This window comes from Biomphalaria glabrata, chromosome 4 (genome assembly GCF_947242115.1).
Source record: "Biomphalaria glabrata chromosome 4, xgBioGlab47.1, whole genome shotgun sequence".
Lineage (NCBI taxonomy): Eukaryota > Metazoa > Mollusca > Gastropoda > Planorbidae > Biomphalaria > Biomphalaria glabrata.
In genome coordinates, this window is record NC_074714.1 from 16,602,774 (window position 1) to 16,621,985 (window position 19,212).

A 19,212-nucleotide genomic window follows, 5' to 3' on the forward strand; every position below is an offset into this window, starting at 1 on the left:
CATTACCTTATGTTGTATAATAAACTGTACATAAGTTTACATCTAAATATAGTATTTGTTGCCTGCATTATAACGCTGTGCTTGTAGTTTATATGTGCAAGTAAGGATTCTCAAACTATAAAATCCCCTAGACACCCAAAACGGCCAATATCTTAATCCGACTTGTCACAATAAGATATAGGGAAAAAATATTTATTTTATTTTTATTTGCATGTCTACACATAATAAAAAAGCATTTTTTATTATTAAAACATGTAATTTCTATTTGGGGGTTTAAGGTGTCCTTAACAAATATCTATTTAATGTAGGTCTTCTTTTAAAACTATTATTGCTTTTTGTTTGTCTGTAATGTACACATTCCTGTTACTATTACTGAGAATAGAGCGCTATTTGGAGTTGTCTAGGGGTCAGATATATCTTAATATAAAAAATTATGTATGATCAGGGGCGTAACTAGGAATTTGGGGGCCCGGGGGGATTGACTTCTTTGGGGGCACCTTGCATTTTGACATTCTATATATGACATGAGATAATGTACGCAAAAATATATAAGCCCAAAATCAAATTGGTTCAGTATATCAGTAAACTTAACAAAAAATAATCATTAAGACACTTTTAATGAATAATACCGTTGTTTATTAGTTAAATAATGCACAAGTGACAAATCTCATTTGATATCGCTTCACGTCGTGCATTATGTACAGCAAAGAAATCTATAACATCATCTACATCGATACTTTCTGGTATTTGTGACTTCACTGACATTAAAGCCATGATAAGCCTTCCTTGCGTCATTGTGCTCCTGAGATAATTTTTTATGAACTTGAGCTTTGAGAATGATCTCTCACATGACGCAATGGAATCGACCTGATTTAGTGGTATTCGGAGGAGGTTGCAAGGTTTGAGCACACGTAATTACCTTATGAAGCCTGTTTCCTCAATATGTCTATTGGTGATTGTATTACTGGTTTGTTGATGAAAAGTGCTCGTGCATTAATGACATCATTGAAAAAGCGATTTGCCATTTATTTTATCATACAAACAGGAAAAGTAGCACAGTTTGTCATAAGCGTGTCTTCATCTAACAGGTGTCTTGGTTCAAGAAGAAACCCAAAGGTATCCATTTTCTTTCCAGCCTTTGGAATCTGCCCTTCATCTCCATATGAAATCTGTCCAGCACTTCTGTCGCAACACGTTTGAATGGCAGTTCTATTGACAGTCCTTCATTGGAACTCAACTTCCCATCAAGTCTTTTCTTTCTTCTGGTTGTTTTGATCCATAGTATTCACAACCTTCTTTTGCTTTTTCGATGGATTGGGTTTTTGTCAATTTCTCATCATTTTGCAGAAAGCATGAAAGGGTACTAATTTGTTCAGCAGCTTCCCGTATATGCAGTCCAGACTTTTGTAGTTTCTTCTGAACTATATTAATGGGCGCAGGAGCTTTGACCAGAATTCCAGATAGGCAAAAAATTCTTAATTTTCCACTGCATGAAGAAGATTCTATGCTAATATTATATGGTATTACGTCATTGTTAGTTGTTTATGTTTTGTGCGAAAGCAAAAGTATTCAAAGCATACAAAAGTGGGAAAGATCCATATATAGTTATGCTCGAGTATAGAAATACTCCGATAAGCGGACTGCCGTATTCACCATCACAACTGCTGACGAGTAGAAGTATCAGGAAATCATTCCAACTGATCCCAAACTATTGAAATTATCGGTAGCTGAAAATGCAGAGACGTTACTCAACGAACGACAGATGAAAAGCAAAGAGAAATACGATGCAAAAGCAAGACTACCTAAAGATTATTCTGTCGGAGAGTTCGTCTAGGTCAAACATGACAGAAAGCAGTTGTCATAAAAAAAACATTCAGCACCCAGATCTTACATGATAAAGACAAACGATGAAATAGCATACAGAAGAAATCAACGCTTTTTGAATAAGAGTTTCGATGAAGACATCTCTGGGTACTATGATACCGATAAAGACAATGAACTGCAAACTATTGGAACAAACGAAACAGACAGTTATAGACCAACGTCTAGAGAACTTGTTGTGCCAGTCAAGACAACCAGAAGTGGACGAATTGTTAAAGCTCCTAGTAGATATCACTCTTAAGAACTTTAAAAGGAAGGATGTGATAACTTCAAAAGGAAGGATGTACTAATATTATATGATAATACGTCATTGTTTGTTGTTTATGTTTTGTGCGAAAGCAAAAGGATTAGATGGAAATAAAAAGAGAGTTTCCATTGGATTGAGTAAAGATGAATAGAGGGGTAATAACTCAGTGTAAAGTTTAATTCTGAAATTATAGACGCCAAACCCGAATAATGGACTATTCTAGCATTATTAAGAATAACTTTTGGAGCTGTTATACGCCATTCTGTAAATTTTGCTTCAAGGTTAATTAGTGTAGCCATAAAATACTCGCCATTTAGATCTATTATTAGTAAAGGTAACAATATACCTGGAATTCGCTGTATATCATGCAGTTTTATTCGTGGCAACAAAGTTTAAAATGTAAAACTAACTTTAAAAAAAAAACTTTGATCTCTGTGGGAAAAAATATTTTTAAAATGTCAACAAAGTTAACGTACTGATAGACCTAGATCTAGGTTTAGTCTTTGATATAAATTTAATCCATAAATGTTGGAAAAAAAGACACCCGTTGACACTATTTGTCAATCAAATGTATTAATTTATGTTTTTACAAATAAATTTCGGACACCCATTTGGGGGCCATCCCCAGGTGGGGGCCCGGTGGGGGGGGATCTTAAAATTCTCCCCCCCCCTTAGGTACGCCACTGTGTATGATGAATCGAGAGTTAACTATTATTTATGATGAATATTATTAAATTTAAGAACAGAATTCTATGATATAATAATATTAGGAGTGGGGCTTGGATTTCCTTCATCAGTGTGAATAACTTATGTTGAAGGCTCAACAAAACACAAGTAGATATTGATTACATGTAGGAGTACAATTCGAATTTAAAAAAAAATGAAAAATAGCCTTCCCATCAGTAGGTTTCTAGTTTAGAGATAAATAGTGTCACCCAATGGAAAACTATTCGGACAATGAAGATCCTCATACACATCAAAGCATGTACAAAAGACTTGTACATGTATTTACGAAGAATTTAAGGTGACATACGCTATGACTATTTAAGAAAAGGTTATCTTCAACAATGTTATCTACTAACAAAAACAATTACTGTTCAAAAGAAAATGGTTAAGAGAATATAAACCATGTCTTCCGAATGCAAATACCAATAGTGTTCCAACACAAATCCAAAAGCGACAGGAGAAAATAGACAAATGCTGTCTGACATAAAATAACTAAGACGTAACTCAGTATTTAGATCGCTAATGACAAATCATTGCACCAACGCGATAACTATCTCAACTATAAGAGTTTTTGAAGTGCGCTAGGTACAGAGAAAATAACGACCACGTGACGGAACAGTTGGCTACGTAGTAAAAAAAAAAGTAATGTGTTTATTATTCAAATAAAATGTAGTAGATTTCTTGATGTGAATTAAGGACCAAAGTAAGTAGTTTTGATTACAGATTTAACTGTTGTTTTCAGCAAGCGTTTGCACTGAAGTATGCGTTGGACTTGCTCAATGGAAATGGTAACGACTCGAACTCTTTCATACCAGGAGTGCAATTCGGTGAGTTTTTTTTTTTTTATAATAATTAAGACAAAGACTAGACTGCTTTATTGATCCTTACGGAAATTTGTTGTGATAACAAGGACTCTTTTCTCATATAAGACAACACAACAGAAAAATACACATAAATACAACAGACACAACATAAAGCGACTACACTTGACTACACACAGGCATCTTGGTGCTTTTCATGTTCTCTGATCAACGAGTGGCGTTGATATAGTCTGACCGAGTGAGGTACTAGAACGAGTTTTTGTATCACTCTGTTCTTGTTTTGATTGACAACAGTCGCCCACTTCGCGACGACCTGACGTAGTTCTGATGGGGCGGTTGGCCGTTGTCTTCCAAGATTTTTTCGATTTTCCTTAGACACTTTTGTTCAAAAAGTTCCTTTAAATATGGTAATGTTGTGAGTGTATTTTTTGATGCCCTTTTTATGATGTTTTCTAGACGTCGCAACAGTTTAGATGAAGCGTTGCCTTGCCAACAAATTATTCCATATGTTAGCAGATTGTGTATAGTCGCGCCGTAAAAAAGTATCTAGGATATTCTTGTTTAGTTTAAAGCTATTGAGTTTGTATAAAAAAAAAAAAAAAAAAGTCTCTGGGCTGTTTTCTTTGTCAGAGTTCCAAGGCGGTCTTCCCATGAAAGTTTTTATTAATGATAACGCCTAGATATTTATATGCCTTTACTTGTTCTATAGATGTTGTGTTTATTTGCAGTTCACGTATAGTTTGTTTTTTCTTTCTGAAATCTATTATAAGTTCTTTAGTTTTTGTGACATTCAGTTCCAGAAAGTTGTTGGTGCACCAGTTTGTAAACTCTTCTATCGAGCTTCGATAGTGAGTTTCGTCTCCTGAAATAAGACCGACTATGGCAGTATCATCAGCGAATTTAATGAGTTTAACTGAGTCATAGATGCTTCTTATGTCATTAGTATAAAGAGTGTACAGTACAGGAGAATGTACACAACCTTGTGGAGCACCCGTACATAGTACTCGAGTTGACGATTTGGTGTTGTTGACTTTAACATACTGGGGACGTTGGGTTAAAAAGTTTAGAACCCATGCTTGTACGTAAGGGTTTACATTTAAGTTACTTAGTTTGTTTATCATTAGATGTGGCTGTATAGTATTAAAAGCCGAGGAGAATCTACAAAGAGGACTCGTGCATATGTTTTGGGTGTATCGAGATGCTTATAAAGCTGGTCTAAAAGCAATAGAATTGCATCCTCAGTTCCCCTAGCTGCCTTATATGCAAATTGGTGAGGGTCTAGGCTGTTATTGACTTTTGCTACAAGTTTTTCAAAACATTTCATAACTATAGGTGTTAGTGCTACTGGGCGGAAATCATTGTAAACAGAATTGAAATGAAACGAAATATTGAATTAACTGAAATTGAAATAATACATTACTTTCATCATTTTAAAAAGAGAAAAAAATCTCCAAACCAGTGATTCTTAATCGTCTTGGACATGGGGGTTTATATTTTTTTTTCCTGCTCGTATCGTGGGTTACATCATCGCAATAAATACAATATAGAGATTGAGCTGACACCAGTTGTTGTTTTTTTAAGCCTGTTTCGAGCAATTATCATGTCGTAATTAGTAAAATGTTTTTTTAGTTGTTTTCTCAAAACCAACAGTTGAATATCCGGCTTCATGAAAGAAATAGCATACACTTGATCAAGATTTTACGCTTCATCAAGATTTTCCTAACTAAAACGTTTCCCCTCAAGAAGTACAAAGAACTAACGAGATGAACCGTAACACATTTTTTTATTGAGATATTTGGTGATTTTTTGCAGGGAAAATCATCTTGGAAATCAGTTGTCTGCTTAGCTCAAAATTTGTCATACAGGATTGAATGTCTTTGCAAATCACTTAGTTCCAGTTTTAATGGAAATAGACGAGTCTTTCATCTTTCCTGAGTCCAATAAGCAAGAGTATTTTAGCTTTTGGCGAAAGACATTTTATTGTTGATTCTTGCCGTCTGCTTCTGTTGGAAGAAATGTATGTCCACATACTTATGCATAGTCAACTAGTATGGTTTGGTGTGTTCATTCAGAAAATTTGGTGTTCATAGAATCGCCGAACCTTACAACTATTAGGGGTCGTTCTTCGTCATATAAATCTAATCTATCAATATTATCTGCACAAAAAAAGCCCCGCCTTTTGATTGCATGCACATAACAGAGATGGAGCCACCCGTTATCCATATGTCTATCGCGATTTCCGATAGAGGATAGCTATAAGGATTCGCTCGTCCTCCATATGGCGGACATGATTAGGCCGAATTTTACCAAAAGAAATGGGCTTTAAAAAAAGATCTTTGTGTCCAATACTATATGTCAAGGAAAAGGCCAGCTCAAAATAGGTGTCATGAAACTACACAAGTATTTATGAACATTAGAAAACCGCAGAGAGTTTTCCAAATGCTTTTATTTTCAATTCCATTCATTCACATGCCGATTTATTGTAGAGCGGGCAGAAGTCTCGACAAGCCGTAGTACTCTAAACCAAAAGTTCTTATCACACAAAAGGATTCAAGAAAGTGACTTAATTGTTGCTTAGTAAAATACATTAATTTTGGCACTAAACTAGACACAACGAGTTTCTTTCCAGACAGAAATGGTTGTTTTGTTTTAAAAAAGTAAGTCTTGTCAATTATTTTGACTTTAACTTACATGTAGCAGGTATTGGACTCGCTTGGTAATTAAGCAAACCGCAAACTGGTATAAGTATTCTATAAAACTAGACCTGGTTGAGAGAGAAGCCCATCCCACAGTAATTTTGTGAGTGTTGTATGTGTAAATATACCAATGATTTGAAGCATGTAGTGCTTTTATTCCTTAACAAAGTTTGCAGAGGACGTGCAGCTCTTCTTGCCTTGCTCTCAGAGAGCGCGGATGTAAATCATTATTTATTTAAGAGAAATAAACGATATTGAAAACGAATGTCATCATGATTTGTTAATATTGAATGTAAAAAAAACCCACAAAAGAAACGATTATCGACTTCCGAAAGGAAAAGAAAGAAAATTCAGTAGCTGGCAAAAGCATAGAAATAGTTCAAAGCTTTAAGTACCATGGAATTGTGTGAGACAATAAATTCAATTGTATTGAAAACACAGATTATATCACCAAAAAAGGGCAACAAGGATTAAATCTACTAAGAAAAATTGTCATCCTTTACTGTTAGCGAAAAAGCAAATGTTCATGTTTTACCAAGCTAGCATCTGTTGTAGTTTAAGTTTCAACATCACTGCCTGGTATAGTAATCTGAACATAGAAAATACAAATCAACTTTGTAAAATTGTAAATGCTGATTATAGGCAACAAACAAACCGCACTAGAACACCTATTGGAGACAAACATTGCTAAGAAAGCTATACAAATTTTAAGCATACACAAATCAGCCTCTTCTTCGTGATCTGAACATTTGACTATCAACAAGAAGATATAAGACACCGATCACAAAAACAAAGAGACATTAAAACGCTTTTGTTCCATTAGCAATGAAATCGTTGAACAATATGTAACTTACTATTGTGAACTTCACATGTAATGTTAAAGAGAACCTGGGGTATGCACGTATATCTAGTCTGCTATTGTACAAATGTTTGCTCTAATCATGTACTGCTTTTTTGTAATGCACAATTGTAAAACAAATTTCTTTACGGATAATAAAGATTATTATTAGTAGTATTACTAGGGCTTGAACTATTAACAACCTAAAAGATGAAACTTGCGTCGCTTCACAATACAAATTGTACTTATAAATTCACAATATTTAGAATTATTTTTTTGTATGTTAGAGCATTAGTATTTTCTACACAAGTTTTTGGATGAATTTATACTTCAATTTAAATCAACAACGACAATCTTACTAGGAATTATTGTAATTTGAATCATGACATTCCAAACGTGGAAGGGATATAGAAATGTAAAAGTTACTCTTTCAAAACAAGCATGTTCTTAATAGCATTAGCAATCATCTGTTGATTGTCTCAACTCTAAACTAATGTTGAAATGTTTTCACCAGGTCTAGATTTGTACGATGACTGTTGTTCAGAATATCTGGCTGCTCGACACGCAGGAGACATTGTCTCATATATCAATGGAAACGACAAGTGTGGTTTAGCAGAGGAATCCACACCAAGCCGGCCACCCATAGCAGGTAATAGTAACTCATCAAAATAACCAAACGTAATTAAGTGGAAATTTTAAAGTATTTTCCCCAATCACCCTTTTGAGAACATCCTGGCGATATTTACAATAAGTAATCATTAAACAAGGTTTGTAAAATGGAAAAAAAAAACCAGTTCTGAATTTCTGGTCATGCACTAATTCTTTCAGTTTCGTGTCACAGTATATTAGTTTTCCAAGGCCGCAAGTCATGCAATTCACAGAAAAACAAATAAGGGGAAAAAATTAAAATGTTATTTTAAACTTGTTTGATGTTTTTTGTATAAAAATAAAAACAAAAAAAAACCCACATAGGTTTTCACAAAAACATTTCGGTAGCCAAAATAAATTAAGTTAAAAAAAATATTAATGAAGAACAATACATAACAAAAGTGTTAATAAAGGTGTCTGTATGTATATGTAAATAAACAAAAGAAATGATCTTACTAGGTAACTTTCCATAGAAGTACAATCCACATTTCCTTGTTGGTTTCTCTGAAGTTCGATGGAAGTACTAATTACGTTTGTTGGTACTTGTTCTCTTACAGTCTTGCCAATTCCTCTGAAGAGTCCCAATGTTTCTCTTGCTAGGATATGTTGCTTCTGCTGATTCCTGAAGCTACCCTTAATAATGTCTGATTCAATCAACTGTGTTACTGAAATCGCCTAGATCTGTCGGTCAACACTGCTGCTTTTATCGATAGGTTCTGCTACAAATATATTTTTGTTATTGTTGTTGTTTTTTTTAAAGTAACCGTTACGTCTTCTAATGCTGTCACTTTCCATTTCCATATTGTCAATGTTTTTCTGTCATAACTGAGTCGACGAGCGAAGTTTGGTTGAACGTATTGCTCCAGATTTATGGTCTCAGCTGCTATTTTCAAGTGTAGATACTTTGTTGAAACTTCTGCTAACTGCATCGTAGGTGTATTCCATGACAGATGGTTTACACTAGTTCATTGCTAGTGGTTTTTATACATTTCAATAAATGATACTTCAGCCTTTTATAATTAGTTACTCGTCTTTGTTAAAATGCTAAAAAAGACACTTTATTAACTCAGGCAATGAAACCACATATTGCGTTATTCTTGCCATGTACTATCTGATTACTAAGAAGACTTCTTTTTAGTCATGTTTCAATAATTAACTTTTAGAATTGTTTTTTTTTTCAACCGAAATTTAATCAAATGTACATTCACTTAAAACGTTGAAGTGCTTAGATACACCGGCCTCGAGCAACATATGGTTACTTGTGAGTTAGTAGTTTAGTGTAGGCCTATTACGGAGCGGAGATACCTTTGCTGGAATCTTTGGAGGAAGCCTAGATGTCTCCTGCAGACAATGATTTTTTTGGCAGCCATCCTCAAACCGGAGGTGAACAAAAAGCGCTGTTGGCCTTAGTCCGAGGTTGTCTATTTCTCTTTTAGTGACGCACTTTTTAAGCACTGAGCTCGTACATGACGTTAACGTGACAACAGGTCATTCACATTGATTTGTGAAGCAGAGTTAGTTCCGTTTCGTGATTTATGCAGCATGACTTCTGTTTTTCTGAGGTTGATAGACCAGACGATGCAGCATCCTTAGCAAACTTACTGATGGCAAGTTGAAGCTCCTATTCGGTTTGTAAGGTCGAAGTCAGCCGCATAAAAAAAAGGATAACATCAGTAACAATCAGTAAGAGCATTGCCTCTATTGCTCAACTAAGATGCAGATGATGTTAATTAGACGTCATCTCATTTTATTCTGAAGTGTTAAAGCAAGCACACTCACCCCCCTGCTTTATACCATTCTCTTTAGAAAAATGAGATGATAAGTCACCATTGTACCTTTTCAACCCTCTTGCAGTATCTTGAGAATCTAGATAACTCTTGGAGGGCAATCGAGCCTGAATAAAAATCTTCCACAAGCCATCGCGACTCAAAAGTTATGGTAAGATAAAGACCGAGTTTTAGTCCAAGTTCTGATACCTGCATTTGTCGCAAAACGAAAAATATGTCCGAAATTTATGTCCAGCTAGCTCGAAAAGCACATTAATTACCAGAGAGCAATCGCTTACTATAGAGTCAGTTGAGGAGTATCCTAGCAGCGATATAGTGTAATTAACAAAAAAACTTTTTGGTTTCAAGACTGTAACTCTCATATTTTGGCTGTCAGAGAGAGCGTACATTTCCTCATCCAATGGTCACAACAATGTCAATGAACAGTGCTCCAAGTTGAAGTCTCGGTCACATGACTAGGACTGGAGTAGGAAGAAAATGATCCCAATTGTTGTCCATAATGTGTAGAAGATAAAACTTGGCACTAAACTATTGGCTATTTGGTAGCTTTGTTCTCTATACATCTACTTCATCACGTGAAGAGCGTTGAATCGTTCCGTTTATCATAATTAATATTCATAGTGTGTTGAAGACGAACGTAGCACACACTTATTTGTCATTCGGTAAATGTGTTCTTTAAGTGAATGTCATTGTTGTTGTTTTATCTACAACAAATGCTAACCTGTCAAAACACAAAAAAAAAAAATGATTTACAACTAACAAGAAGGTTTGATGACTCATAATATAAAATAAAGGTTGAGTACTATTTACAAGTTCCATTTAACATTGGGGAACTAATGTGAACTAAAAACGAGGCCACTGGTTGACATACACTTTAAGATGTAAGAACTTAATGCTTTGTTTACTTTCTAAATCAAAATAATCAAATGTTAAATAAGTGTGTGCTATTATTGGTTATGTGATAAATCTAGTTTTGTTTCATGAGCCTTGGAATCGTTTGGATAAAATAAAAGTTTAATTATTATTAATTCATTCAATTTAATAACAACTGTACTAATAAAGGACCGCGACTTCATTTGATAGGAATACATTGTGGCTGATATATAACTTGTCCTTAACCATGAAGTTTTTATTCGACCTACATGTATAAGATAGACTCTAAGGCTTGCTACATCCACATATGTAACCCGCATTCCCTTTCTTCTTTTAGAGGCTAAAACATTTACACCTATAAACCCATGTAATGATTCATTCATTTTTTTATTAATCCTTAGCTAAAATGTCCTAGGAACTCATAATGGTATTGATTACACCTATTTCAAAGGAAACGGGTAACGAATGTGATATGTGGCCAGCTTTACTACCAGCGTTTAATTCCCTTAGCTGAGGTAAGGTGCCCATTTTAAGGCTGGGTGAACTAGAGAATTTCAGATCTTCAAGAAAAACATCCCCATACCTTCACCAGAAGGACAGCCGTCCCACTTCAACCTTTTTAAAAATTGGAATTAAAGATAATGTTCATTGTTCACACAAATGAATGAAATAAATCGGGGTACGTTAATTTGACAAGTGTAAGAAGACAGTTTGTTAGACATGTGGTAAGTCACTAGTAACTAAACTAATAACAGCTTTGATGTCAGAATAATTGTTTGCGAATTATGGTGGTTTCCTTTCTTCTCTAATACGATCAGTTCATCTGTATCGTTAAGAGTCTCCAACTACAAACAGGCTTGGGACGAAGGGCGTGATGTGACTGAACCAGTAAAATACAAATTGATTGCCAGATTGACGCCTTATACTTGTTTGGTGATTACGTTACTCTAACACTTCTCGTCAAACTATTGGATTAAATTGTGTCATTATTCTAATCCATGCTGTAGGTGTGATAGGTACCAGCATTAGTCAAACTACAACTGTCGTGGCGGACATCATGGCGCCGACAAAGGTACCTTTGGTTGGAATATCGGCCACGCTTCCAGAATTAAGTAATAAAACCAAATATCCAGTATTCGTCAGGACTGTACCCTCTGACCTCAAGTTGGCACAGGTGATTGAAACTTAAATTGACCCTAACATTTTTAATTAGAAACTTATCAATCATATGACTTTAGCAATTCAAAAATACTAAAAATGCTATCGATGATGCTAGATTCTTGAAATAACCATGAAATATTTTTTTTTCCAATGGATGCTTTGTGTTTGTACACCTACTCATATCACTTATTCAAAAAGAAACACACTATAACGTCTGAACTATGGTGTTTGAATGAGTTAGTGGAAGGTGAATTATATTCGAGAGAGAAAAATAAAAGAATTTCATAATTTTCTTTATCATTATACTTACGATAGTTAATCCCCAAAGCTCTAAACAAATTGGACAATTGCGTCTTCCTTGTTTGATGAATACTTTAAGTTTAGCTGCAACTTGCTCACTAGTAAATGATAAATACGTCCACCAGCCTGAAATTATTTTATGTAATGTACACTATGGAGTGATACAAGAAAGGTTTAATGTTTTATGTTTGACATAGTTTATGTGTCGAAACCAAAGAAACTAAACAACTTTGAATAGAATAGAAGATGTTTTGCTAAAAAATAAACAAATGAAAGAATAAAATGATAAATGAATGAACTAATAATATACTGTTAGTATTATACATCGTTTGATGACTTGGATGTCAAAGGTTGGATTATAATGTAAAGCTGTTAGTTTTTTGTTTTTTTTTATAAATATAGTATTTTCAAAAGCTCGGTCTAAGTTTGAACTACTTTGTATGTCTATAACGGTATTCGGTCAATCGTTTTGCTTAGAGAAAATGAACGAGATGAAGAACCGTATTCGGCTGTATTATCACGTTTGTCAAGCGGCTACTAAAACTAGATTTACCTATACATTGTCCTTTTCCTATTTCCAGTCACTAGCCAGCAATATGAACACATTTTATTTCACTGCTTCCTTTCTACTTTTAAACCTTAACAAGAATTATACTTTCAATATTTTATAGTCTCTAAAGTTGGGCTGTAAAATGCTTATGTTCTTATGTCTGGGCATCGCTGTGTAAAGCGATTCGTGTGTTATCGGATTAAAACATAAATGCTTATTAAGTGTGTTCGCCAAAACAAAAAAGCCCATGAACCCAGAGCAATGAATTAATTCGATGAACTTTACAAATGAAAGAAATAAAAATGTCCAGCTTAGTTTTACAAGTTAACTGGTGGAGATAACTAAATGTATTTTGGACCAGGTCATCATTGAACTAGCCAAGACGTTCAACTGGTCGTACATAATAGGCGTCCACACCGATGACCATTATGGAGTGGAAGGTATGAAAGAAGTTCAACGACTAGCCACCGAACACATGATCTGTGTGTCTTCCGTAGAGATGTTTCCCATTGGATCGGACTTGGAGGACAGCAAGATGTTAGTTTTCATCAGGAATACAGTATTTAGTACAATGGATCAAACAACGGGCTCTTTGGGTAAGTGATGTACTATTTAAAATTACTTTTTTTTTCTTTTCTATTATGCTCAGTGTGCTCTGGTTAAAAAATGTGTGAATCTGTTGGAGGGGAGGGGGGGGCAGGTTTCCATCAAACACCACTTAGCTCGAGTCAGGATTCAAACTCGAATTTCCTTGATACATTAGTCACACACCAATGCCAATGTTAATATTTGGTAACCACTAAGTTAAAATGTTTATGCTGTCTATGTCTGTCACGTTTAGAAAGTCCTGCAGAAAACCTGATCTCAAAGTTGCCTCCTATATTGTGCTTAAAATGGGTGCGATGCTCACTATATTTCTCCAAATTATGATGTGCTGTTGTAAAAAACAAAGCGTGCCAATGGTTCACATATAGGTACAAATCATTTTTTAAACAATGTGGGGAAAAACATTTCATGGTTATTAGTGTGTGGGATCAAACTCGTCTGTGAAATTTTTCCAACAGTTTCTCTCCCCCTCTCTTTCCTCCCCCTCCCCAACCCAAAAAAAAAAATTGCTTGCTCTAGATAAGTCTTGATTGTGTTTTTTTTTTTTATTTGTTTTCTATTATACGCGAATTAATGCAAACACATAGCACTTATATATAATATACCATATATATAATATACCAGCCATCCGGATGACAGAAGGTAATGTAATTTTAACACACACAGACACGTCTGGTATTGATCCATTTATGATCACTGTCTAGAATATACTTTAGCTTGGAGATTGTGAAGTAATAGATCTAAGTGAACATGGCTGAGGTACAATAGCTGTTTATAACTCCGTTTGTTCTTGTAATGTAGAATAGGACAAAGCAACAAGACATAGAACGTGGAAACGTGAACAGGATGTCAACTAGAAAATTTACGACTCATCGCTGTAGTAACTCAAAGAACATTGAAATACAGTGGCATCTAGTTGGTAGCTCCGGACTGCTAGTCCACAGTTGTTAACCTTGTAAATGTATTTTACTAAAGAAACTTGAATAACGTTAAAAAAAATATTATTTTAAGCTAACTAAACTTATAACAGATATATTACTATACACAACTTTCAATTTCAATAAGGATAAGCATGAAAAAAAATTAAATTACAGGATGTATTAAGATTGAAACAATAAACTTAAACTTACTTCAAAACTGCTGCTTTCAAAATCCAATAATCTCACGTGGTCTTATTTCCCGTCGTGTTTTTTCCACTTCTGTTCGCTACCTTGTAATACTTCTCAAAGTAACACCAGTCACTTGACACAAACACACACTCCATAACATCAAGTAATTCTAACTTACATAAGTCAAAGTTCTCAATTCTGATTTGTCTTGTGTGTTTCTTTCCTTCATTGACCTATTTTTTAAAAAATAGTTAATAGTGATAGTTCGAAAAAAACAACAACATGCCTTTTTACAAACCAGCGATCACTGCTGTTAGTGATCGATTTCTAACATCCCATTCTGCGTGTATAACAATAATTTAGTGGGGTATTTTTTACAATTACAAAGTTTATTATTAGGCGGGGCCTGAGATCCACTAAAGTTAAACAGATAACATAAAAAGTTGTTGTTTTTTAAATTCCTCATCGTGGCGGTCTATAATTTCTCATTCTATTAATTTCTTGCCATTCTTGAATATGAATGAGTGTTTCCAGTGTGCTTGCACGGCTAATTCCAAATAAGCTAAACGAGTACATTTTTAAAGTTGCTGAATATTAATGTACCGCCACAAAGGAATTTTCGGTAGTCATGTATGCAGAAAGAGGCTTTAATGTCCTTAAAAAATAATCTCACTTCGTTGTCTATCCTTTAAAAAAAGTATCCCTTTCAGATCTTAAGATCGATAGGGCAGATTATGTAAATACCATATGTTTCTACGACCAATCGTTAACGAGTGTGTCATGTGGCCAGGACAAAAACCAACCGTCTTTACTTTCGCCAACTAATGTCATGTACTTATTACAGTTGGTTGGACTCGGGGGGCGCCCTAAAACCCCAGAGTTACAAATCCAAGTTTACACCGAGATTCGAGCCCGCGGTATCTCTGTTCGAAAGCCAAGCACTTTACCTTGTCAGCCACCGCGCCCTCTTGCATATCCTTAATTCGGCTAACCTGAAATAAAACCTATTCATCAACTCTCACAAAGAACAATGAACACGTCTTCGCAGACAGAATAAAGAAGTTTATAGTTATATATAGATTATAAAATGAATATCTTGTTGATTTGATTATGCTATTTGATATGTGCAGGCATTGTCTATTTCGGGAACAACCAACCGCTCCTTCAACTCCTGCAGTTTGTCAAGAAGAACAGAAGCTCCTGGGGAAATTATAAGTATTTGGACAACCTTTTCTGGATCTCCACGGACGCCCAGACCAACATTGCAGAGTTGGCCGAGCTAATGGACGACTACCAGTACGGCAAGATCATAATGCTGGAACCCCCAGAGATGACAATTGGCGACTTCGAGGAGCACTACTTCAATCTGTTCGAGGACCCTCCCAATTGGCTCTCCGGACAGTGGAGGACGGCTGTCAAGAATATCATGACCAACACGTATAAGTAGGTGTTTTCAATCATTTGGTTCCGTTTGAAAAAAACAAACTGATTTGTTTTGTTTACAAAGCTTATATCAGCTCACTCCATCTTTCTGTCTGGTCAAAATTGTGTACACGTCTTTTCTTTCCATTCTCCATTCTCGGATCAATTTAAAACTTAGCAAAATTATTCATTGTCACTAACACAGCATGAATCAATCAAACAATTAATTAGTTCATTAGTGACAATTAACTAACCTGTTTGATAAAGAAAAAGGGAGATAAATAGTGAAGTATTTAGAGACATGACAATCAACCCTTATATAGGCCTAAGTTATGTTTATTTCTTTTAAAAATTATTTTTTAAAATTTTTCTTGTTCAACATTTGACACCTTCCAGAGAATTTCTTTACTGAATCGTAGAAATCGAGCCCCCCCCCCTTCCTCCCCCATAAAACCTTTAACCAGTGAGGAAGTTGTTTTGAGTGGACAGCCCTGAACTAGTGGCGCCTCAACCCCTTGTTCTGTCTGAAGATTACTGGATGGTTTAAAACGTGATCATTACTATGGTGGATAACACCACAATGCGCGGGTGTCTCTAGAATTATTGTATCTAATACATGTGAGGGAGCTAATTGGCTAAGGCTTTGAGCTCGGTGTTTTGATTTTATTTTTATTTGGCTGCTCTGTTGCCCTATTATATATATATATATGGCTCCTTTTGTCTCGAAAGGCAATGGATGCGCCCAAATGAGTCACTGGTTTTGGCTTAATCTTGAGACGGGGCAGAATCTGGTGTGGCTAATCAAGCCAATTCTAGAAAGGCAGACTTTGCCACAATTCGTACATGTGTATGCCTCTGATTTAGGACTAGCGGACAGGGCAGCTTTCTTTTTTTCCCTCTTGATTAAGGCCGCTTCAATTCTTTTGTTCTCAGCCCTATAACAACTATATAAAGATTTATTTTTTTACTATTCTATTAGTCTCCTAAGGTTCAGCTATTGCCCTATACACTTTGGCAAACTGAAATTCTAAAACTTGTACACATATAAATCTAGATCAAGAAGTAATGACTATGTCCTATGTCTAGATTAAGTTTAGTCTTGTGGGGAGGGGGGAGAAACTAAAGTTATAAGGAACTATCTGATAAATCTGAAATAGTCTATTATCTTTAGATCTATATATTTAGTCTACATCAAAACTAGGTTTAGATTATATGTAACTAATGGTGTCATCTATGAAATGAAATATTTGTTTCTGCCTAAAATATAGATGTTTAGATCTAGCGCACACACAAAATTTAGGCCAAGATCTAGAATCTTGTCAAGATCTATGTGTGGAACAAATATAAATCTAGACCTAGAAACCAGATCTATAACTAGGAGTATATCTATCTAAAGCAATATCTATCATTTAGGTCTAGCTATGCATGGAGCTAGTCTAGATCGGTAAATGTAGGCATAAACTCTATCTTCTATTTTATAAATCTAGACTTAATAGATAGATCTAGATACAGGTTAATTTTTCTAGACAAGACAATGAATAACAAGCAAAGGCAAGATTCTAGACCTAGGGATAGCCTATATATAATAGCTCTAATCTAGATTTAAATCTAGAATCTACTCTAGATTTTTTAAAATATAAATCTAATCTAGATCTAAATGTAGATCTAGATTTTTAAATAGTCAATTGATTGAGCCTAGCAATACTACATCTAGATATTTAATTATAAATGTATAATTGACTAGATATCTAGCTGTAGAATCTAGATGATAGATTTATCATCTAAAGATCTATATAGAATCTAGATCTGTTATCTAATAGGTTCTATCTAGATGAGTAGGCCTACTATATATCTGTTACACTAGATTCTAGATGAATCTGTCTAGATCTAGAATAGATCATCTAGATTTAGACCCTACTGACTCTAGATCTGGATAAAATCTAGACCTAGACTAGTTCTAGCAGACTCTATATCTGGAATATATAGATCTAGATCTATCTAGTCTAAACCTTCATTAATAGATCTATATCTATAATTTCTATGATATATAGATCTTTATAGATCTAGATTAGACCTAGATCTAAATCTAGTTATTAAAACAACTAAAAGTTTATCTATATTCTATAGAGTCTAGATATACTAGATAGATTCTAGATCTATAGCCACTATAGGCCTATCTTAACTGTCCTAGACCTAGAGCTAGTCTAGAATTTAGATTTCTATCTAACAAATCTAGATTGATCTATATAGATCTAGATCTAGTATCATTTAGATTCTAGTCTAGATGATACTAGATGTTGTCTATATCTAGTCTATAGATCTACTGATCTAGTAATATCTTAGGCGAATTTAGATCTAGATCTGTAATACTTTGATCTAGACTCTATACAATAGATCATTAGATCTATATGGATCTAGAATTATAGTCTAGATAGTAAGATACTAGATCTAGAGTCTATATAGGCCTAAATGATAGTAAGATACTAGATCTAGAGTCTATATAGGCCTACATGATAGTAAATGATAGACTTCTTCAAGTTCTTGTGTGACTAAACTTTCTTAGTAGCCTGGCTAAAGACTAAAAAAAAAAAAGAAGCCAATGAGCGGCCGATGGCATAATCATGGAGAGGTCACCCCAGTCTAGAACTAGAATGAGAATCTAGAATAATTAATATAGATAGAACTATAGCCACTATGCTTTATAGGTCTAGATCTACACAGACATAGATCTATACTACAGATAGATCTAGAAAACATCTCTGTCTCTATTCTCTAGATTAGATAATTAGACAGATGTCTAGATTCTAGATTATAAATCTAGATCTAGTCTATGACTAATCTAGTCTAGATCTACTGATCTAGCCCTCGCCCTAAGTAGTGGCATAAGGCAGCCTAAACTAAGCGTAAGAGTAAGACTAAAAAAACAAGAGTATGCTTAATATGTTACTAGAGTCTAGATAGATCTATCTAGATTCTACTGTCTAGATCTATGAAATCTATCTGTAACGACTAACGTGTAACTAGAAGATGATGTTTGTAGATCTACTATTTAAGTCTATTATAACTAGATCTATAGTCTAGATCTAGGCTAGATGATAGATCTCAATCTAAAGTAGATTTCTATTTCTAATTTTGAATAGAGTATATAGCACCTTGTGCACAGATTTAACAAGACAGGTTCTAGAGAATCTAGATCTAGATCTATATGTATATAGATCTACTCACTTAAATTATTTCCATATTTTGTTCTTAACTCCAACTGACATAACGTCCGGCGGAAAAATATGTTGTCTACGTCATAGAAAAAAGTTTACGGAAACATTTAGTGCAATTTTTTATTATTGAGTCAATAATTATGGTGATTCATTCGTGTCAAATTATTCATTTTGATAAGTAACTGAAAGTAACGTATTTATTTACAACATAATCGGCCTATACGGGAGGGGGAGGCCTCTACAAAGAAATCATAATAGGCCTACGCTTTTTAATTTACAATCTATACAAAATCTGCAATATCTTAATTAAGAAGAAATTTACCATAAATTAA

The 19,212-nt window shown here is 34.6% G+C and overlaps 1 protein-coding gene and 1 long non-coding RNA gene across 2 annotated transcripts in view; one reads left to right on the forward strand and one right to left on the reverse strand.

Moving 5' to 3' along the window:
- LOC106065456 (uncharacterized) overlaps positions 1–19,212 on the forward strand; it is a 69,736-nt gene that overhangs the window by 18,112 nt on the left and 32,412 nt on the right. Inside the window, exons 3-7 of the mRNA XM_056025791.1 lie at positions 3,597–3,681; positions 7,724–7,858; positions 11,525–11,691; positions 12,890–13,124; positions 15,374–15,686. Coding sequence (XP_055881766.1) covers positions 3,597–3,681; positions 7,724–7,858; positions 11,525–11,691; positions 12,890–13,124; positions 15,374–15,686 — 935 coding nt within the window. The remainder of the gene's footprint in view (positions 1–3,596; positions 3,682–7,723; positions 7,859–11,524; positions 11,692–12,889; positions 13,125–15,373; positions 15,687–19,212) is intronic.
- Positions 5,252–18,948, reverse strand: LOC106065457 (uncharacterized). The gene is made up of 5 exons (XR_008777437.1): positions 18,891–18,948; positions 14,265–14,476; positions 11,989–12,129; positions 8,314–10,365; positions 5,252–5,678 (listed from the first exon to the last, which is right to left on the reverse strand). It is a non-coding gene; the product is annotated as an uncharacterized LOC106065457 (long non-coding RNA).